General features: G+C 57.6%; 1 protein-coding gene across 1 annotated transcript in view; it reads left to right on the top strand.

The window, feature by feature from the left end:
* Positions 1-22,041, top strand: part of LOC119847697 (unconventional myosin-Ie-like) — a 34,964-nt gene that overhangs the window by 4,334 nt on the left and 8,589 nt on the right. The window contains exons 3-17 of the mRNA XM_043501811.1: positions 6,108-6,245; positions 7,981-8,070; positions 10,208-10,302; positions 11,116-11,203; positions 11,341-11,430; positions 12,255-12,386; positions 12,486-12,620; positions 13,604-13,736; positions 14,333-14,529; positions 18,028-18,108; positions 18,528-18,614; positions 19,205-19,291; positions 19,806-19,973; positions 20,857-20,942; positions 21,477-21,558. Of these exons, the coding sequence (XP_043357746.1) occupies positions 6,108-6,245; positions 7,981-8,070; positions 10,208-10,302; positions 11,116-11,203; positions 11,341-11,430; positions 12,255-12,386; positions 12,486-12,620; positions 13,604-13,736; positions 14,333-14,529; positions 18,028-18,108; positions 18,528-18,614; positions 19,205-19,291; positions 19,806-19,973; positions 20,857-20,942; positions 21,477-21,558 (1,689 nt within the window). The remainder of the gene's footprint in view (positions 1-6,107; positions 6,246-7,980; positions 8,071-10,207; positions 10,303-11,115; positions 11,204-11,340; positions 11,431-12,254; positions 12,387-12,485; positions 12,621-13,603; positions 13,737-14,332; positions 14,530-18,027; positions 18,109-18,527; positions 18,615-19,204; positions 19,292-19,805; positions 19,974-20,856; positions 20,943-21,476; positions 21,559-22,041) is intronic.

A 22,041-nucleotide genomic window follows, 5' to 3' on the forward strand; every position in this document is an offset into this window, starting at 1 on the left:
GATGCCGTGCCCTGTGCTGGAGGAGCCGGGAGCAGCGTGTGGAGGTGGGGTGTGCGTGCGTGGGCACGCCCGTGCATTGGGAGGGGCAGGAGCATGTGTGTGCTGGGGGGGGCACTGGGGTTATGCCTGCTGGGAGTGGGGATGTGCATGTATATTGGGAGGATGGGCATGTGGGTGGGGGCACATAGGGGACCAGATCTTGCCCTAAACCCCTCCACCCCCACGCACAGCGAACTGATGGATCTGGGTGGGGCCATTATTACATACACGAGCTGGGGCAAACCTTGGCCTGGTAGCAAAGGCCTGGCTTTCAGACCCCCCCCCCCCCGCAGCCGAGATGATGTGCTGTACCCCAGAGCTGCCAAGATCCTGGCTCGGGCAGTGCCCAGCCATGCTGGGAGAACGCTGCCCATAGTGAACCCAGTGCCTCAAACAATGGATGCGTTTGTCCCGGCCCCCGGTTCCTTGCTCTCACGCTGCCCTTGCTGGCTAGCGGGGGCAGCTTCGTCTCCGTGAGCCGGGCATGAATTGCCATGGCTAGTCCTGTGCCAGTGAAATCCCAAAGCCTGCCTGGTTCCCCCTCCGACAGCCCACCACAGGGGCTCCCTTTGCACGTCCCTGCCTGCAGTGGGGCGAGCACGTCCCGTGACGTCTGAGCATGTTAGGTTTGGAAAGGGAGTGGGACGTGATTTTCACAAACGGCCACGTGGCTTGGGACGTGGATTATGGTAGCATGTGAATGTCCCAATTGAGATTGGGGGACTCTTCATCGGGCCGGGCCCTGTGCAGACCCCAACTGAGATCGGGGGCCCTCAGTTGGGCCAGGCCCTGTGCAGACCCCAACTGAGATTGGAGACCCCTGTTGGGCCAGGCCCTGCGCAGACCACAATTGAGATCGGCCCCCCCATGTCAGGCCATAACCTGTGCAGATCCTACCTGAGATCAGGGGCTCCCGTACTCCCCAGTCAGGCCAGGCCCTGTGTGGACCCCAACTGAAATTGGGGGCCTCCTGTCATGCCAGGGTCTGCACAGCCTCCCCTCCCGCAGCCAAGATCAGGGCCCTCATTATGTGGGACCCTGCAGCGACCCCTCCCCACACTTGAGATTGGGGCCCTGTGATGCTCATGCACAAACCCCAACCAAAATTCGGTCATCCACTCCCCCCCGCCCCCCATTGTGCCAGGTGCTGCACACCCCACTCCCAACTGAGATGGCACAGATGAGTTTAGGTTCTAAACCCTTTGGGACAGGGAAAGTCTGTACAGTCCCTGGCACCAGGGCTTCTAGGCGCTATGGCAGCAAGATAACAAATAGTTCCAGACAGACACAGGGTAGGCGCGGAAACTGAGGCACAGAGCGCAGGTGGGACTTGCCCAAAATCACCCAGCAGGCCAGAGTCAGGAACAGAACCCAGGTGTCCTGAGGCCCAGCCCTGTGCTCTACTCACTGGACCGTGCTGCCTTTTGTTAATCCTTGTAGCGGGATTGGCCCTGTTGTAGGACCTCCCTAGGGTGTGGGGTTTTGCTGGAGTTAAGAACCCGCAGAAGCTGAAGCGAGGTGCTATTGGGGCTGATCCCTTCTCGGCCTTGCATCCCCGGGTAGGCGGGCTTGCACTCGCGGCTGTGTGGACGTGAGCCGCTCTGCATTTCAGGGACGCTGTGTGACGTTCAGGTTGGCACGTGATGCATTTCTTGGAGTGCAGTGAAATGCTCCTGGGAGTTTTCCTGAGCCGGGCTGGGATCTTGCCCACACGCCCAGCTCGGGTTAATGAATAACGCCACCGGAGAAGGCAGTTTCACAACCATACGATACTGGGCCGGCTCTTGGCTGAGGGAGTAGAGATGCTGAAAAGGGTGAGGCAGTAGGAATGCAGCATTGTTTAGTGGTTAGATCAGGGAGGGATGGGGAGGCAGGACTCCTTGAGGTCTAGTCCCTGCTTTGAGGGTGGGGTTCTGGTGGTGGAGGCTGGGGGTCTGGAAATCAGGACTCCTGGGTTCATTTCCTGCCTGTGGGTAGGAAGTGTGGTTGAGTGATTAGAACGCAGAGCCGAGAGAAAGGGCCTGTAGTTCTATTCCTGGCTCTGCCACTGACTCACATTAGAAGCTTGTGCAAGTGAGTCACTTCCTTCCTGCGTGCCTCAGTTTCCCCCTTGGCAGCCTGGCAATAGCACTTCCCTTCTCCAGGCCTACTGAGGCTTAACATGGCCAGAGCTCCAGATTGCCCCAGGGGGTGGGCCCGGCCTGAGATGCCCTCCTCACTGGGGGAGGCTGATACGCTGTCACCTAAGCATCCTATACCCACCGGTGGCCAGGCCACAGGCTCATTACGTGGCAAAGGGGTGGCAGGGCTGACGTCACTAGGTGCAGTCGCTAGCCCTGGGGTCTCACCAGCTACCTGTCCCACTCCGTGGTGGCACGAAGGCCCTTCCACCAGCCCTGCTCACGTGCCAGGCATATGCTGCCGCTCGGGGAAGCCGGGGCGCTCTGGATTGAGGAGCAGAATCCGTCCTGGGGCAGCACGTGTTCTGAGCAGCTCTCTGAGCTCAGACCACCTGGGAGGGCCCTGCCTGCCCTGGCCTCATCCGGGCTGGAATCGGAACAGGGCTGCTCCCTGCCCCAACGAGCTGACCCACTAAATTTAGGACAAGAGCAGAGCAAACCCAGGCACTGTCAGCCCACAGCTCCACCCAGCCCAATCTCCCGCCGCTGGCACCAGCTGGCTCAGAGGAACCCTGCGGTGACAGGCTAGCCCACTCCAGGGTGACTTTTCCAACCCCCCCCCTTTAATTAGGGCAGGGGTCCACCAAGTCTGGAATGCTGAACGCTGTCCTCCCCGTGGGAGAGCGAAGCTAATCGCTTCCGCTCCCAGCCCTGCCGTGCGTTCAAGTCTTATCCGCGTTAGATGCTTTCTGTGCCCTGGCCCAGCTTGTCCTTGAGACCCGTCCCGGCCTTTGGGGCAGAGCGGAACTAGTGCTTGGCTAGTGCCCACAAGGGTTTATATCCCCTCCTCCTGACGAGCTCTCGGTTTTTAGTTTCTGCATAGATGCTAAGAACTCTGCAGCAGGGCCTCTTTGTCTGCTCCCTGTTTGGCCGGCGCCGAGCGCCATGGGGCCCATGGGCACTGCCACCATCCGAATAGGTCATATTTTTTCTCCCTATTTACTCCGCATGCTCTAGAGCTGGGGCAGCACATGGGGAGAACGAGGCAGGGGTCACTGCACGCAGGCGCCAGCCCCAAGCATTCATGCACCAGGAGTCGGTCCCCAGAAAGCACCAGATTGGCTGTAAAAGATCTGCAGATTTAAAAAAAAATAAAAATAAACGTTGGGTTTCTTTTTATTTGCCACCAGCTGTTTGAGTCTTCAGGCCTCGTGCCAAGCTTTTCACAGGGAGGTGGGAGGGCTCCGGGGTTAGGGTGCCAGCCTCGGCCTCAGGAGTCCTGGGTTCAATGCCTTGCTCTGTCACTGACTAACCTTGAAACAGACACTTTGTGCCACAGCTTTCCCCTCTGTACAATGGGGATAAACACGCTGCCCTGCCTCCTGGGGGGCTGGGAGGGTAGACATGCTGAAGAGTGTGAGGTGTTTAGAGACTACGGAGATGGGGGACAAATAAGTTAGAAGGATTAGAAACTTGGGTTTTCTTAAAGTAAACAATCTCACGTGACTCGGGGAGCTGGGGATTGAATTAACCCCCCCCCCATACTGCGGGAGGGCTGGCAGCACCACAGCTATGATCAGCGTAGCAAGCAGCGATCAGCTCTGCTGTCTGACCCTGCTCCATGCAGGCCGGGGTGGCCCGGTCAAACACCCGCAAGGAGAGCATCGTCCTAGCCTTGGCCAGAGCCTCTGCAGTGTTCCCCCCGCGCTGCCCCTCCTCTCGCTGCCATCCCTTCCCTCCGCGAGTGCCACCGGCGTCGGTCGCGTAGCAACTGACCGCTCGCATTGTCTGAGTGGGCCGGGGGACGGAGCGCTTGGCAACAGCCAGGAGCCTGTCTGAAGTTTCCTCGCTGGCTCAGAGCGGGGATGGGGGGTTTGATCGCAGTCACCCGGCCTGGGGAGGGGGCAGGGCAGAGCCACCCAGCTTCTGTGCTGATGCAGCGAGGGAGTGTGGGGGGGGGGGGGAGAAGTGGATTGTGGGTTGTCTGTTTGGGCAGGGGGCAGTCGTGTGCGCACACATAGCCCAAACAACACACCCACACACACTCGTGCTCGCTCTCTCTCTCTTCCCCCCTCCCTTGCATCTCATCCTGGGGTACTCTGGATCCTCCCAGCTGTTAACCCAGGGGGGCAAGAATCGCAGTTCCCTTTGCCACTATCCTACATCCCAGCCCTCCCCGCCCACTGGGCAGGACCACTAGATTGTGAGCAGTTTGCACTGCCGGGAGGATTCTGTTTCCATCCATTTGGGTCAGTTTCTCTCCCAGCTGAAATCAAGGGCAAAGCGTCTCTGTCAATTAATAATGGAGACTGGCAGAGAGGGGAAAGTCAAACCCTCATGCTGTGCTCGGGATGGTAACAACACCTGGCAGGGCTGCAGCAGCCTCTGCAAAGGAGGGTCAGTAGCACCGTTGCTATTGTATAGGTGGGGAAACTGAGGCACACCCATGGAGGGGGAGGGGTGTGACTTGCCCAGAGCCATGCACCAAGTTCGGGATACAGCAGTTGCAGTGTTGCCAACTTTTGCCATTTTACCACGCGTCTTGCAATATATGGTTAGTTTTTTCTTCAAGTTCCTGGAGTCATACGAGTGCTTGAGAATCTGAGCTTTAATTTATTTCTTTTCTAAAGGCAGGTTTCTGGCCCCAGTGCTTAGGCAGAAAAACTTGGAAGCAAAACTCTCTAAAGGCTTAGAAAACATGGCCCAGCATTTCTTTGTTTATTAAATCTCATTATTTTTAAGCCAATCTCACAATTTTTGTGGGCTCGACTTCTGGTTTCCCAGACAGTGGGAATTCCTGGCCAGAAGAAGGAAAAGAGAGAGCGGAGTTCTTTGTTGGTGCCGGATGGAGAACAAGACCCCAAAGTCTTGCTAAAACGAGATAAATTTGTGTGTGTGAGAGAGAGAGAGAGAGAGAGAGACACACACACACACACACATGCAAGTTGTGCCTTGATGCTGGGGCAGAGGCTGATCATAGCTTTACATCCTCTTGGTCTTTGTAACGTCGTCATCCTGCATTTCTCTCTACAAGCTACAGACACCCGGGCATCATGCAGCCTCTTCTAGGGTGGAGCACGGCCAGTCATGCAGGACGAGGCAGAGTAGTTTGGCCTAAGGGCACCAGGCAAGCGACAAAGGGCCAAGGGGTCTCAAGTACTTGTGGAGACCAGACAAGGCTTTGGCTTTCATGGTAGCATCAACACTGCACGCCCTTTGGGGCAGGGACATCAGGTCTGTGTTTGTACAGCGCCTAGCACTCTGTGGTCCTGGTCTGTGACTCAGCTCCTAGGTGCAACCGTAATACACCTAATAAATAACATAGAACGCCTAGTGCCATGCCTTCCTGGTTCATGACTGGGGCTCCTAAGTGTTACCATAATACACCTAATAAATAATGTACAGCACCTAGCACCATGGGGTCCTCGTCCATGATAGGCTCCTAGGGGCTACCGTAATACACCTAATAAGTAATGTACTGTGCCTAGCACAGTGGGTTTCTGGTCTGTGACTGGGGTGCCCTGGCGCTACCGTAATACAGATAATAGAAGTCCCAGATGAGATTGGGGCTCCACTGGGCCAGGCGCTGCACAGACACAGAGACCATCCCTGTCCCACAGAGCCCATGATTGAGACAGACAAAGTGGGGGAAGGGGATCCCTGTTTTATGGATGGGAAACCAAGGCCCAGAGAGATCATGTGACTCTCCCAGGCTGTCCATGGCAGGGAGCTGAACCTAGATCCCCTGATTGCCAGCCCGGTGCCGGACTCTCATGGCCCAAACCACCAACGTAGCAGCCCGAAGCCATCCCCTCTCTGTCTGGAGCGAAACCTGACGGAGGCAGCCGAGGGCACCGTGTTTGCTGAGCACTGGCTTCCCCCGGGACCCCCCACCCTGAGTTTTGCCAGTGCTCTGACCTGTCCCATTGTGTTCCCCTCCCCGTGCAGGGCAGCAAGGAGCGCTACCACTGGCAGGCGCAGAATGTCAAGCACAGCGGGGTGGACGACATGGTGCTGCTGGCCAAGATCAGCGAGGACGCCATCGTGGAGAACCTCAAGAAGCGCTTCCTGGATGACTACATTTTCGTATCCTTGACGGGCCGGGCCGGAAGCAGGGAGGGCGACGCCGGGAACTCAGGGTGGGGTGGGGGGAAACACCGATTGCTCCCTGGCCTAAAAGGACAGTAGTTTGCAAAACTGAATGGGGATAAATGGGAAACGGGTGGGGGTCAAGCCCCAGCTTCCCCAGGATTGGCTGGTTCTGGGTCAGCCCATTGCCAGGATAACACATGGAGCAATCTAGGGGTCTCAGGCATCAGTGAGATGCTTTTAATGATCATATCAGTATCATGACGGATTATTAGTATAATTTGTATCTTGGTAGCGGCTCCAGTGAGATCAGAGCCCTGTTGGGGTGGGCCCGGGCAGAGCCGCAGACTGAGAGACAGTCCCTGCCCAGGAGAGCTCATAGTCTGAATAGGCATGACAGACAAAAGGTGGGGAGGGGACACTGAGTCACAGAGCAGGAATGTAAATGCCCAAAGTCACCCAGTAGGGCTGTAGAGACAGAAATAGAACCCAGGCATCCTGAGTGCTAATCCAGAAACTATCCCTAATCCGTGCTGCCTTGATGGGTAGATGGGACCAAATTCAGTATTTTATTCAGAGAATCCCCTAATTAGACCTGGTTGGAAAACAGATTTTCTGTCTCATGAAAAAATTGGAGATTTCAGGGTTTTGTTTCATCCCAAATTACGATGAAAAACCAAAATTTCAAAAAAATTTGCAAACCGAAATTCTGAAGGAAAAAAATCATTTGCGGTCAATGAAAACGTTTCATGTCGGTTTTGATCCTTTTACTTTTTTAAGATAAAATAGAGAAAATTTCAAAATCAACCGTCATTCTGAAACGAAAAATCGGAACTTTTCTGAAAATGTCCAAACAGGATGGGTTTGAGATTTTTGAAACATTTTCCATTTTTTTTCATGAGACTTAATCGAAATTGAGACGATTGTGCAAAAAAAAAAAAAAACCCTTCAATTTTGAGTAGATGGTGTTTTCCGATGAAATCTGGTCGAAAACTTTCCATCCAGCTGTACCCCTAATCTCGGCCTGGATCCAGGTCTCTCCTTAGTCCCCTTCCTGCTGGACCTCTTAGTTTCCGCTGTGCCACAAACACACACTACAGCCTTGAGCCAGGGGACTGGATAATGAAACTGACTAGGAGCAAACGCAAACTGGGAGCCGATCTCACTGCTCCAAAGGAGGAAAGTGGAGTGGAAGGGGCGGGGGTGATCAATCTGCATTGATGGAGATGAGTAACAGAGATGCTGCAAATTTCTTCTGTATGTTGAATAATCCTGGGTGCTTTTATTAATGGCCAAGTAGGGAGTTTAATGGTAAATGCAGGGGCTCTTGCTCGTCAGGTACATCTGCCTGATGGGCGTTTATAATGCCCGGGTTGCTGTGAGGTTGTAATGACCCCTTGTATGGGACTGAACCCACCACAGTGTGTCCCTCCACCACTTGAGTGAAAGAGGGAATTCTGTTAGCTGGTAAGAGGTAGTAGGCTATTACCCTAGAAAGGGACATGGTGCACATTTTACCAGCAGGTAGCAATGTCTGTGCATCTGCTGTTGTGTGGATTCGGTGGGGGGGTGATTGTGATTGTATGTAGTAACCGTGTGTGCCCCTTTAAATATGGGGTGGGCTGTGTGGGACTGGTGGCTCTGGATCGGGTTCTGAGGAACCCTGGGTTCTTTTCCATTGCTTCTTCCACTTCCTATTGTCGCTGGTCGATCCTTATCTCGGAAACTCCAGACGTACATCGGGCCGGTCCTCATCTCCGTCAACCCTTTCAAACAGTTGCCCTACTTCACCGATCGCGAGATTGACATGTACCAGGGAGCTGTGAGTAATGGCGGGGCGGGACGGGAGGGGAGTAAGTGGGGAAACGGCCTCCAAAACATCCCACCGGGGGTTCCAATTTCACTGTGACCCCTTCCCTGCAGCAGGGGCTGTCGAGTGGGAGCAGGAGTACTTCTATGCAGGGTAATTATCAAATAGCAGGGTGTGGGGACATGGATTTGATTCAGATCATGGAGATGGCAGGAGCCATTCAGCATCAGGCTGGCCTCCCCCACAGCTCGGGATCTCTGCCCTGTTATCCAGACCTTCACATTGTCCGTATCCTGCCCTTGTCCTGCAGCGTGAGTGTATCTTGTATCTCATTCTGGGGGACAAGGAAGGGAGGGGGGTAATGTGGCAGTTCGGGTAAATGGGCGTATAGTGTATGTGGCATGTGGGAGACCATTACTGTGTCCAGTTCTGGGGTCCACACTTCCAACCGGCTGTTAGCAAATAGGAGAAAGTTCAGAAAACAGCTAGAAGAATTATTCGATATCTAGAAAACCTGCCTTCTAGGGAGGGAGTTAATCTATTTAGTTTACCAAAGAAAAGGCTAAGGGACGATATGATCACTGTCTGTGAGTACCTCCGGGGGGACGAGATTTCTGATAGGACACCACTCTTTCAGCAGCCAGCCCAGGGCCGCCCAGCTCTGGTGTCTTCTGGAGCAGGCTCCAGGCAGATCCCCGGGCGTAGGCTGAGTGAAAACATTGGTTAAGCCTGGCTTGGCTAAACGGGTTGGCTGTAGTTTGAAGAAGGGTTTCCCCATCAGTGCCTGGCCTGCGAGGGGGTGCATCCAGCGGGGTGACCCACAAGGAGCCCCGGGAGTGAACCCCGGCTGGGAAAGGCCCCTTCTGCCCTTGGGAGGGGAAGATAATTCCTGAAGCTGGTGAGTCACCCAGGCAGGAGTTCCCAGATGGGAGCCCCGCCCTGCTGCCGGGATGCCGAGGGGTCATGTGCGATCCACACCCGCTCCAGCAAGGTGAGATCAGCAACTGGATCAGCTGGTGCCTGTAGCACCCCATCACCCCTCCCCTGGGGAGCTGCCTTGCTCTCAGCCTGCCCCCTAGTGGCAGGTGCGGAGACCTTCCCTGCTTGGTGTCCTAGCTAGATCCCAAAGAGGCGTCCGGTGCTCCAATTTCTTTGCTGTTTCAGCGGCAGCCGCCCTATGTTCACTGCAGTTCCTGATTCCCCTCCTGAAAACCCTGCAGCCTTGTCACTGTCCTAAGAGGCGTTGCAGTCCGGGCCCCATCCCAGCGGCGTTCACAGCAGAGTGCTGAGCCCCTGCAAGGGGACTGTGCGCCCGCCACGCTCCTGCTCTGCTGGCCACTCCTCTCCTGGGGTGCAGCTCGGGGCTCGAGATCTGTGGACGGATCCGTGGCAGGCGCTATCCCCCGGCGTAGCTGTGGGGGCACTGAGACGGAGATCTTACCAATGGCTTTGCAAGAGGCCCGGGGAAAGCTGACTAGATCAGCCCACTAGTTCCCATCAAGGCTGTTTCCAGGGACGCAGGTGTCTAGGCTGGCCAAGGGATGTGTGGGGAGTCTGACACAGGACTCCTGGGTTCTCTTCCCAGCTCAGCCGCTGACCTTGCGCAAATCATTTCCCCGCTCCGAGCCTCAGTTTCCCCATCTGTGAAATAGGGGTGGCACTGATCTACCATCCCTGCGAGGGTTAATTAAGGTCTGTGAAATGCTTTGAGATCCTTGGGAAGAAGGCAAAGGGATAGCAGGATTTGGGAGATCTCGTCCTCTGCCCCCAAAGCCCTGTGTCATTTCAAGGTCACTGGGTCCCCTAAGCCCTTAGCAAGTCTCTTGCGTATTTTGTTTGCCAAGCGTTCACCAGAGCGGGTGGAACGAAGGGAACCAAAGGTCCCTGACACTCTGACATCGACTGTACGTTCTTTGGGGCAGGAACTGTGTTCACTGTGTTTTTACAGCCCCCCCAATGCAATGGGGGCCCCCCAGTGCCACCCGAGACAAATAACTAGAGAGCTGGGGTTGCCTCCTGGCTTGGCTCACCAGTGTGCTGAGTTGAAGGGGGTTTCAGCCTAGCCCTGTCTCCTCCCCTGCCACCTACCTGTGTACAATTGTCCCGCACGGTGGAATAACCGAGTCTCCTGCTGGTGTGTTGGTTGCAGGCCCAGTACGAGAACCCGCCCCACATCTATGCCCTGGCCGATAACATGTACCGCAACATGCTGATCGACGGGGAGAACCAGTGTGTCATCATCAGGTAGGGCGGAGCCGAGAAGAGGGGCAGAATCCACTGGGGCAAGAGGGAGGGAGGGGGCAGAAGCAGGGTCCACATCTGGAGCCCAGAAGGAGTGGGGAAGACGTAGGGTCAACATCTTGGCATGTTCCAAGCTTTAGCTCTAAGAGCTTTCCTGATGGCCAGGTCACACACTGGGGGTGCCAGCGTGGCGTGGCTCTGTGTCTGGCTGGCCGTAGCCCTCCAGCGCAATGGCAGAGACTGCTGGGAGAGCCCCCTTCTCCCCCCATGACAACCTAGTGTCGGTCTCTACATTTTACTGATGGGGAAATTGAGGCACGGTCCTGCAGTCCCTGCTGCCAGCACTGGCATGGTGGGTACGGACGCGGCGCAGGAGCTGGTGCCTGCTGGGGCGGGTCCCGACACCCACCCTCCTCGCCCACATTCGGGGAGGAGGCTCCGTCTCTGGCTTGTTACCAGAGTACCTGAGCACCTCCCAGTCGTTACCATATTTATCCTAGTAACCCCCCCTGTGGGGCAGGGCTGTTCCCCGCAGGCTAAAGACGGGCATCTGAGGAACTGAGAGAAGCTAAGAGACTGATGGAGCAGAGAGCTGAGCCCGGGTCTCCCGAGTTTGAGGCTGGTGCCCTGACCACTGGGCCATCCTGCCTCCTTTAAAGGAGAGTCGCTATCTGGCTTTGAGCAGGACAGCAAAGCATAGATGCAACCAACCAGCTTCTCCTCCCAGGTTCCCTGACCTCCAGAAGGGGCTGGGTTAGGGTGGGGTGTCCTCCCTGGCAGGGCTGAGAAGCCAGTGTTCACCCTTCTCTCTTGCAGCGGGGAGAGCGGTGCTGGCAAGACTGTGGCGGCCAAATACATCATGAGCTACATCTCCAAGGTGTCCGGCGGGGGCCCCAAAGTGCAGGTACCACAAGGCGTGACAGGGCGGGGGGAAGCAGTGGGGATCCAGGAGCCTGGGCTGGCTGGGAGCAGTTGGGCTGGGGGTTCCCGGAGGGCCGGAGCCGACGGCCTCATCTAACGAGCGCCCTGCTTCCCCACCAGCACGTCAAGGACATCATCCTGAAATCCAACCCACTCCTGGAGGCCTTTGGAAACGCCAAGACCGTACGCAACAACAACTCCAGCCGCTTCGTGAGTGCCTGGGCTTCCAGGGGCTTTGCCAGTCTCTCCTGATTGGGGCGTTCAGCAGCGCCTGCCGGGGCCTGGCAGACAGCCTGCCTTCTGCCCCCTGCAGCCGGCCATCGCTGAGCACTCCACAGCCATTACCCAATGCAGCCTCGCAACCCCTCCCTGCAGCTTGGTGCCTATAGCTGCACTTTACCGATGGGGGAACTGAGGCACAGAGAGGGAAAGGGACTTGTTGCAATGCGTCAGTGGCAGAGCTGGGAGTAGTACCCAGCGGGCTCCCAGTTTCCTCCTGCAAAAGCCGCTAGACCCTACTCTGCTACCAAAGCTGGGGAATAGAACCCAGGTCTCTGTTCTACCCACTAGACCCCACTCCCCTCTCTGAGCTGGGAACAGAACCCAGGAATCCTGACTCCCAGACCCCCCGCTCTAAACCACTGGCCCCCACTCCTCTTCTGGAACAGAACCCAGGAGTCCTGGCTCTCAGCCTCCTCCAACCCACTAGGTCCCACTGCCCTCCCAGAGCTGGGAATTGAACCCAGGAGTTCTGGCTATTCCCCTCCCCCCCCCACTCTAACCACTAGCCCCCACTCCCCTCCCAGAGCTGGGGACAGAACCCAGGAGTCCTGGCTCCCAGGAGTTGGCTTGACCACCGGATCTTGCTCAGCGAGGGAGGAGGCCAGATGAACTCTTTGCCGCATGGGGCATTGCTGTCGTTAGGCTCCAGGGTCTCGAGCGTGTCCCGGGTGGGGGGGTGCTCTGGGGTGGTGTCTCTGCTGTGGGGACCTAGCCAGGGGGTCCGGCTCACCTGGCCTCCCCTCCCGCCCCAGGGCAAGTACTTCGAGATCCAGTTCAGCCGTGGCGGGGAGCCCGACGGGGGCAAGATCTCCAACTTCCTGCTGGAGAAGTCGCGGGTGGTGAGCCAGAACCCCGGCGAGAGGAGCTTCCACGTCTACTACCAGGTGCGTGGGGGGGCAGGGTCTGTGCTGCGCCCGGCTCCCCCCCACCCGCCACCAACTAATGCGTGACCCCTCCGGCCTCTGTCCTCTCTCCCTGCCCAGCTGCTGGAGGGAGCCTCCCCGGAGCAGCGGGAGAACCTGGGCATCACCAGCCCGGATTATTATTACTACCTCAACCAGTCGGCGAGCTACAAGGTGGACGACATGAACGACCGGCAGGAGTTCCACGAGACGCTGGTACGGGGCGAGCCAGAGCGGTACAAGGAGCTTGCGTCCCCCCATGGTGTCCCCAGCCCCCCCCATCCTGGTGCCCCCCTCCCCCAACCCACTTCCTGCTGCCCCACCCCCATCACAGTGCCCCCAACCTCTTCCTGATGCCCCTCCATCTCAGTGCCTCAATCCCCCAACCCACTTCCTGGTGCCCCCCCCGCCACCCCCATCACAGTGCCCCCAACCTCATCCTGGTGCCCCTTCATCTCAGTGCCCCCATCCCCCAACCCACTTCCTGCTCCCCCCCCGCCACCCCCATCTCAGAGCCCCCAACCTCTTCCTGGTGCCCCTCCATCTCAGTGCCCCATCCCCCAACCCACTTCCTGGTGCGCCCCCCGCCACCCGCATCACAGTGCCCCCAATCTCTTCCTGGTGCCCCTCCATCTCAGTGCCCCCATCCCCCAACCCACTTCCTGCTCCCCCCCCGCCACCCCCATCTCAGAGCCCCCAACTTCTTCCTGGTACCTCTCCATCTCAGTGCCCCATCCCCCAACCCACTTCCTGGTGCCCCCCCCACCCCATTACAGTGCCCCCAACCTCTTCCTGGTGCCCCTCCATCTCAGTGCCCCCAACCCACTTCCTGCTCCCCCCCGCCACCCTCATCTCAGAGCCCCCAACCTCTTCCTGGTGCCCCCTCCATCTCAGTGCCCCCATCCCCCAACCCACTTCCTGCTCCCCCCCGCCACCCTCATCTCAGAGCCCCCAACCTCTTCCTGGTGCCCCCTCCATTTCAGTGCCCCCAACCCACATCTTGCTGCCCCCACTTCTGCACCATAGAGCCCCAAACCCCAGCTGTTCCCCAACCCTCATCTTGGTGCCCCCCTCCACACTGTGGTGCTCCCCATCCCTCCCAGTCATCCCCCCATCTTGATGCCTCCCTGAGCTCCCATCCCCCCGCTGCGCCCTGCCCCCATTCCCAGCCTGACACCGCCCCCGCTCCTTGTCCCCAGACGGCCATGGAGGTGGTGGGGCTCTCCGGGGAGGAGCAGGCCCTGGTGCTGCAGATCGTGGCCGGGATCCTTCACCTGGGCAACATCAGCTTCCGGGAGGAGGGCAACTACGCTGCCGTGGAGAGCGAGGACTGTGAGTGGGGGGCAGGGGACACTGGGGTGGGGGTCCCTATTGGGATCTGGCTCAGAGTGGATCTGGAATGGGGGGGTCCGTCAGGCCTGGCTCGAGGGGGGTGATGGGTGTAGGGGGGTCCCCATCAGGGCCTGCGTTGGGGTCTGGCGAGGTGTCACAGCCTGGCTCGGGGCCTGGGGGAGCCCCCTTCGGGTCCTGGCTTGGGGTTGGCGTGGCCCTGTCAGGGTCTGGCTCAGAGTGGATCTGGAGTCGGGGGGGGTCGGGCAGGCACCTGATGCTGGGGGGTGGGACCTGACTTGTTTGCCCCATGGATCTGCCTCCATCCTTTGGGGGGCCCCACCTTCTCCTGTTTCCTTCCCCGCTCCCATCCTCTCCCTCTGGGGAGGAGCGTCCCATGGGGATGTGGCTCCACCGGCCCCTCTGGATGTGCGGGGACCGGGGAGGCTGATACCCCACCCACCTTGAAGGCAGGCGGGGTGGGGGGAGGCGAATCCAGCAGCCGGGGTTGGGGAGAAAGGAGGGGAGCCATGCTGAGAGGCAGACAGGGTTGGGGTGTTGCCCCTGACACCCTCCCCCCTTATCCTTGCCCTCCCCAGTCCTGGCTTTCCCCTCCTACCTCCTGGGCATCGACCAGGGCCGGCTCAAGGAGAAGCTGACCAGCCGCAAGATGGACAGCCGGTGGGGCGGCAAGTCGGAGGTGATCGACGTGACGCTCAACGCCGAGCAGGCCAGCTTCACCCGGGACGCCCTCGCCAAGGCGCTCTACTCCCGGCTCTTCGATTACCTGGTGGACGTGAGTCACCTGCCCCGGGGGCTCCAGCCCTGGCCCCCCAGCTCCCTTCAGCCGGGAGCAGGGGGGCGCCTTGAATCATAGAATCATAGAATATCAGGGTTGGAAGGGACCCCAGAAGGTCATCTAGTCCAACCCCCTGCTCAAAGCAGGACCAAGTCCCAGTTAAATCATCCTAGCCAGGGCTTTGTCAAGCCTGACCTTAAAAACCTCCAAGGAAGGAGATTCTACCACCTCCCTAGGCAACGCATTCCAGTGTTTCACCACCCTCTTAGTGAAAAAGTTTTTCCTAATATCCAATCTAAACCTCCCCCATTGCAACTTGAGACCATTACTCCTCGTTCTGTCATCTGCTACCATTGAGAACAGTCTAGAGCCATCCTCTTTGAAACCCCCTTTCAGGTAGTTGAAAGCAGCTATCAAATCCCCCCTCATTCTTCTCTTCTGCAGACTAAACAATCCCAGCTCCCTCAGCCTCTCCTCGTAAGTCATGTGCTCTAGACCCCTAATCATTTTTGTTGCCCTTCGCTGTACTCTTTCCAATTTATCCACATCCTTCTTGTAGTGTGGGGCCCAAAACTGGACACAGTACTCCAGATGAGGCCTCACCAGTGTCGAATAGAGGGGAACGATCACGTCCCTCGATCTGCTCGCTATGCCCCTACTTATACATCCCAAAATGCCATTGGCCTTCTTGGCAACAAGGGCACACTGCTGACTCATATCCAGCTTCTCGTCAACTGTCACCCCTAGGTCCTTTTCCGCAGAACTGCTGCCGAGCCATTCGGTCCCTAGTCTGTAGCGGTGCATTGGATTCTTCCATCCTAAGTGCAGGACCCTGCACTTATCCTTATTGAACCTCATTAGATTTCTTTTGGCCCAATCTTCCAATTTGTCTAGGTCCTTCTGTATCCTATCCCTCCCCTCCAACGTATCTACCACTCCTCCCAGTTTAGTATCATCCGCAAATTTGCTGAGAGTGCAATCCACACCATCCTCCAGATCATTTATGAAGATATTGAACAAAACGGGCCCCAGGACCGACCCCTGGGGCACTCCACTTGACACCGGCTGCCAACTAGACATGGAGCCATTGATCACTACCCGTTGAGCCCGACAATCTAGCCAGCTTTCTACCCACCTTATAGTGCATTCATCCAGCCCATACTTCCTTAACTTGCTGACAAGAATGCTGTGGGAGACCGTGTCAAAAGCTTTGCTAAAGTCAAGAAACAATACATCCGCTGCTTTCCCTTCATCCACAGAACCAGTAATCTCATCATAAAAGGCGATTAGATTAGTCAGGCATGACCTTCCCTTGGTGAATCCATGCTGACTGTTCCTGATCACTTTCCTCTCCTCTAAGTGCTTCAGGATTGATTCTTTGAGGACCTGCTCCATGATTTTTCCAGGGACTGAGGTGAGGCTGACCGGCCTGTAGTTCCCAGGATCCTCCTTCTTCCCTTTTTTAAAGATGGGCACTACATTAGCCTTTTTCCAGTCATCCGGGACTTCCCCCGTTCGCCACGAGTTTTCAAAGATAATGGCCAAGGGCTCTGCAATCACAGCCGCCAATTCCCTCAGCACTCTCGGATGCAATTCGTCCGGCCCCATGGACTTGTGCACGTCCAGCTTTTCTAAATAGTCCCTAACCACCTCTATCTCTACAGAGGGCTGGCCATCTCTTCCCCATTTTGTGATGCCCAGCACAGCAGTCTGGGAGCTGACCTTGTTAGTGAAAACAGAGGCAAAAAAAGCATTGAGTACATTAGCTTTTTCCACATCCTCTGTCACTAGCTTGCCTCCCTCATTCAGTAAGGGGCCCACACTTTCCTTGGCTTTCTTCTTGTTGCCAACATACCTGAAGAAACCCTTCTTGTTACTCTTGACATCTCTTGCTAGCTGCAGCTCCAGGTGCGATTTGGCCCTCCTGATATCTTTCCTACATGCCCGAGCAATATTTTTATACTCTTCCCTGGTCATATGTCCAAGCTTCCACTTCTTGTAAGCTTCTTTTTTATGTTTAAGATCCGCTAAGATTTCACCATTAAGCCAAGCTGGTCGCCTGCCATATTTACTATTCTTTCGACTCATCGGGATGGTTTGTCCCTGTAACCTCAACAGGGATTCCTTGAAATACAGCCAGCTCTCCTGGACTCCCTTCCCTTTCATGTTAGTCCCCCAGGGGATCCTGGCCATCTGTTCCCTGAGGGAGTCAAAGTCTGCTTTCCTGAAGTCCAGGGTCCGTATCCTGCTGCTTACCTTTCTTCCCTGCGTCAGGATCCTGAACTCAACCAACTCATGGTCACTGCCTCCCAGATTCCCATCCACTTTTGCTTCCCCCACTAATTCTACCCGGTTTGTGAGCAGCAGGTCAAGAAAAGCGCTCCCCCTAGTTGGCTCCCCTAGCACTTGCACCAGGAAATTGTCCCCTACGCTTTCCAAAAACTTCCTGGATTGTCTATGCACCGCTGTATTGCTCTCCCAGCAGATATCAGGAAAATTAAAGTCACCCATGAGAATCAGGGCATGCGATCTAGTAGCTTCCGTGAGTTGCCGGAAGAAAGCCTCATCCACCTCATCCCCCTGGTCCGGTGGTCTATAGCAGACTCCCACCATGACATCACTCTTGTTGCACACACTTCTAAACTTAATCCAGAGACACTCAGGTTTTTCCACAGTTTCGTACCGGAGCTCTGAGCAGTCATACTGCTCCCTTACATACAGTGCTACTCCCCCACCTTTTCTGCCCTGCCTGTCCTTCCTGAACAGTTTATAACCATCCATGACTGTACTCCAGTCATGTGAGTTATCCCACCAAGTCTCTGTTATTCCAATCACGTCATAATTCCTTGACATCACCAGGACCTCCAGTTCTCCCTGCTTGTTTCCAAGGCTTTGTGCATTTGTATATAAGCACTTGAGATAACCTGTTGATCGCCCCTCATTCCCAGTATGAGGCAGGAGCCCTCCCCTCACAGACCTTCCTGCCTGTGCTTCCTCCCGGTATCCCGCTTTCCCACTTACCTCAGGGCTTTGGTCTCCTTCCCCCGGTGAACCTAGTTTAACTTGAATCCTCTAGACCCGGTGTTGAGCAGCTCAGCTCAGACACCGGGCCCCACCTGCTCTCTCTCTCTGGCATCTGATCCCCCTTAATCCCAAAAAGAAAAGGAGGACTTGTGGCATCTTAGAGACTAACAAATTTATTAGAGCATAAGCTTTCGTGAGCTACAGCTCACTTCATCGGATGTAGATCACAAAAGCTTATGCTCTAATAAATTTGTTAGTCTCTAAGGTGCCACAAGTCCTCCTTTTCTTTTTGCGAATACAGACCAACACGGCTGCTACTCTGAAACCCTTAATCCCACTTCATCCCCCCGACCAGTGACCCTTCCAGGTCTCTGTCACCCCACCACACACGGGGGCTGGAGTTTTGGCCTCTAATTTTCCAGGCAAGACCCTGAATTCCCCCCCCCCCCACTTTGTCTGCTCTGCCCCCAGGCCATCAACAAAGCGATGCAGAAGGACTACGAGGAGTATAACGTTGGGGTGCTGGACATATACGGCTTCGAGATCTTCCAGGTACCGTGGGGCAGGGGCGCAAGAGAGACCTTCCTGGGCTTTCGGGTTCCTAGGTCCCCTCCTGGCTCCCCAGCGTTAGGGGGCTAGGGCCGGCAGAAGAGGAGAAACACTTTGAGAAGATCTGCAATCCCCACTCCACCAGCCATTTGCAAACCCCTTCTCGGCTGGGGGCCATGGGGGGGATGACAAACAGCACGTGAGCTGGGTACCAAGGATGCCCTGTTGCTGCTCCAGGCCCTTGGCCTGTCTCAGCTCTCTGTGACACCCCCTTCCGCTGCTCTGAGCAAGCCAGAGCCCCCCTTTGGTGGCGCTCTGCCTCCCACAGGGGCTGGACCCTCCATGCCAGCACGGCCCTGCCCAGCGGGGACCCCAGGTGCCTGATGGATCTGTCTGTCTCTCTCCCCCTGCACCCCGCGCAGAAAAATGGCTTTGAGCAATTCTGCATCAACTTTGTGAACGAGAAGCTGCAACAGATTTTCATCGAGCTCACGCTTAAGGCAGAGCAGGTGAGGGGCAGAGGGTGAGGTGGGTAAAGGGAGGGGGCAGGGGAAGAAGCAGGTAATGGGGTCGGGGTGGGGGCAGATGAGAGTCAGGGGTTGCATAAGGGGAGGGATGGGGTGGGGATGGAGCAGGTGGTGGGAGAGGGGACAGATGAGGGGCAGGGGGAGGAGCTGATGTGGGGTGTGTGGGGGAGCTCAGCCAATGGGGTTGCGAGGCAGCATGGCCCAGTGGACGAGGCACTGGGCTGGGGCCCAGGGCCCTGGGTGCTGTTCCCAGCTCTGCCATTGACCCTGGGCAAGATCCTGCCCCTCTTTGTGCCTCAGTTTCCCTTCCCGCCTGTTGCCTACTGGGCCCTTCGGTGTCACAGCGCAGCCCCCACCCGAGTTGGAGCCTCCATGGGCTGTGCAGTCTAAGCGCTCGTGTCTGCCGGTGGTGGCCGGCACTTGCAAATACCACCACCTGCGGCTGACCTGCAGCTGGGCCCCCCCCCCCCGGAGTTCGGACACAGGCAGAGCCCAACCCGTGCTCCCACACAAGATCTGGGGCTGCCCCGATCCCAGCCCCCTCTCACAACAGTCCCCCCCCCCCCCGCCAGGAGGAGTACGTCCAGGAAGGGATTCGCTGGAGCCCCATCGATTATTTCAACAACAAAATCGTCTGTGACTTGATCGAGAACAAAGTGGTGAGCGAGCGGCCGGGCTCCCCCCTTCCAAACACCTCTGGTCTGGGGGGGAGACAACCTGTGTGACCCCCTCCCACAAGCCTGGGGCCTCTGCCGCCTTGAAACCTGGATCCCCATAACTGCCCCTGCCCCCACATCCATCTGAGCTTGGTGGGGGGCTCTGCCCCCCCAGATCTCCCTTTAATCAGGGTCTCCCTTGTGACCTAGGGTCTCCCTGGTGACCTCTCCTAGTCTCCTTCTTAATCAGGGGCTCCCAGCAATGTAGGGGACCCCCCCCCAGCTGCCTCTTAATTGGGATCTCTCCAGAGCCAAGGGTATCCCCAGTTCCTCTCCCTTAATCGGGGTCTGTTCAGTGCTGTGGGGGACCTCCCACCGGGCCCCAAACCCTGCCTCATTGCAGCGCCAGAGCTGCCCAGGAGGAGGCGCCGGCTCTCCCGCAGGCCAGCGTTGGGAGTGGGAGGGGCTAGGAAGCGGCGCCCCCTCCTGGCTGAGCGATCCGGTGTCGTCCCCCCAGAACCCCCCGGGGCTCCTGAGCATCCTGGACGATGTGTGCGCCACCATGCACGCCAAGGGCGAGGGCGCCGACCAGAGCCTGCTGCAGAAGCTGCAGACGGCCGTGGGCACCCACCAGCACTTCAACAGCTGGAACAAGGGCTTCATCATCCACCACTACGCCGGCAAGGTCAGCGCGGGGGGGGGGGGGTCCTGGGGAGGGCGATAGGGGTGAGGTGGGGGAGGGATACATTAGGGTAGGGGGAAAAGGAGAGGGAGGTGGTGCTGGGGACAGGGTAGAATTACTATAGTGGGGTCAGGGAGGGGGATGTGGGGGTGCTGGTAGGGTAAATTAAGGTGGAGGGGGAGGCTGGGGGCGTATGTGGGGATGCTGGGGAAGGGGTTGATTAGGGTGGAGGGGGAGGCTGGGGGAGAGGGATGTGGGGGTCCTGGGGGGAGGGATGTGGAGGAGTAAATTAGGGTAGAGGGGGGAGGTTGGGGGAGGGGTTGATTCGGGTGGAGGGGGAGGCTGGAGGAGGGGTATGTGGGGGTGCTGGGGGAGGGGTCGGCTGAGGGAGGGGTATGTGGGGGTGCTGGGGGAGGGGTCGATTAGGGTGGAGGGGGAGGCTGGGGGAGAGGGATGTGGGGGAGTAAATTAGGGTAGAGGGGGAGGTTGGGGGAGGGGTTGATTCGGGTGGAAGGGGAGGCTGGAGGTGGGGTAGGTGGGGGACGCTGGGCGGGTGGATTAGGGTGGAAGGGGACGCTGGGTTGGAGGGTAAAGGGGGTCAGGGTTGCGGGGGGCTGTCATAGTTGGGGAGTGGGATTGGATGGGGGGTGAGGACCTGGTGCTTGGCCCCCGTAGCTGCGTATTCTAGACCTTTGGCGCGTCCTGTCCCCCTGCCCCAGTCTGGCGCTCCCTGGCCGAGGCTGGCCTGGCTCCGAGCCGGGCCCCTCTGGGGGGGACGGTAGACATGGGCTCTGTGATGGGGAGGCTGTGAGGGAGCCCCCCCAGCCCACCGGCTCCAGGCTGTTCCCTGTAGCACTGCCTGAGACCCCGGCTCTCCGGCCCGCAGGTCTCCTACGACGTGGAGGGATTCTGTGAGCGAAACCGCGACGTGCTCTTCACTGACCTCATCGAGCTGATGCAGAGCAGTGAGCTGTGAGTGCCGCTTCCCCGGGCCGCGAGGGCAGTGCAGGGCAGTGGTTAGAGCGGGGGGGGGCCTGGGAGGCCGGACTCCTGGGTTCTGTTCCCAGCTCTGGGAGGGCAGTGGGGGCTAGTGGTTCGAGTGCGGGGGTTGGGAGCCAGGACGCCGGGGTTCTATCCCCGGCTCTGCTGCTTTAGGACGTGGCGCTGATACGAGCTGAATGTTTTCATTGCTTTGGGTTATGTATCCGTTACAATAACCCTGCCCTGGAGGCGGTCCTTGGTGGGGGCGGGGGGGGTGGCAGTCCCTGGCCCCTTTGCCTGGCTGCTGTGGAGGTGGCTGAACAGCACGGTGGGTTTTGTGCTGTGGACGATTATCCCCTGGGAGCTGAGCTGGGGCCCAACAAACTCGTCCCATGCTGGGTTGCTCCTGGGCTGGCCTCCAGCTGGTGACGGAGAGGGCAAAAGGCTCCATATCCCAGCCAGTCCCTCCCCAAACCTCCCCACCCCACAGGGCACTGACTTAATTTCCCTCTCTGCCCACCTTAGCCCCTTCATCCAAGACCTCTTTCCTGAGAACATCAACGCAGAGAAGAAAGGGCGCCCCACCACAGCTGGGAGCAAGATCAAGGTACCGGATGGGGATTTCGGGGGGGACCAGCCCCATCCCTTTCCTTTGTGGAAATCTCACTGCTTCATCTCCAGGCCTCTCTATAGCCGCTTGGAGCCATCGGGGGATTATTCTGGCTCCTGTTCTGGAGGGGCTGGGGCAGGTGCTGGTGAATCTGCTCTGGTCCAGCTCCACTCGGCAGATTCCCCCCACCGTTCGGCTGGATTTTGGCTAATGATGCTCAGCTGTCTTATCTCCCACTGTCCCCCACAACCCCCCGGCAGTTTCCATTGGACACAGGGTGCCTAGCACAGCCAGACTGTGGCCGTGCCCCACCCCAGAGCCAGCTGCATTTCAGCGATCCCTGGTGGGGCTGTTTAGTAAGGGGGCGGGGTTTGAGAGATTGGACAGCAGATCTGAGCTTTATTTTCGTCGCAGTGGGATGTCTGTCATCATAGGGGTAATACGGCCGCCCATCACCCTGGTATATGAGTGCCTAACTTG

Source organism: Dermochelys coriacea, chromosome 24 (genome assembly GCF_009764565.3).
Source record: "Dermochelys coriacea isolate rDerCor1 chromosome 24, rDerCor1.pri.v4, whole genome shotgun sequence".
In the NCBI taxonomy this organism is placed as follows: domain Eukaryota; kingdom Metazoa; phylum Chordata; order Testudines; family Dermochelyidae; genus Dermochelys; species Dermochelys coriacea.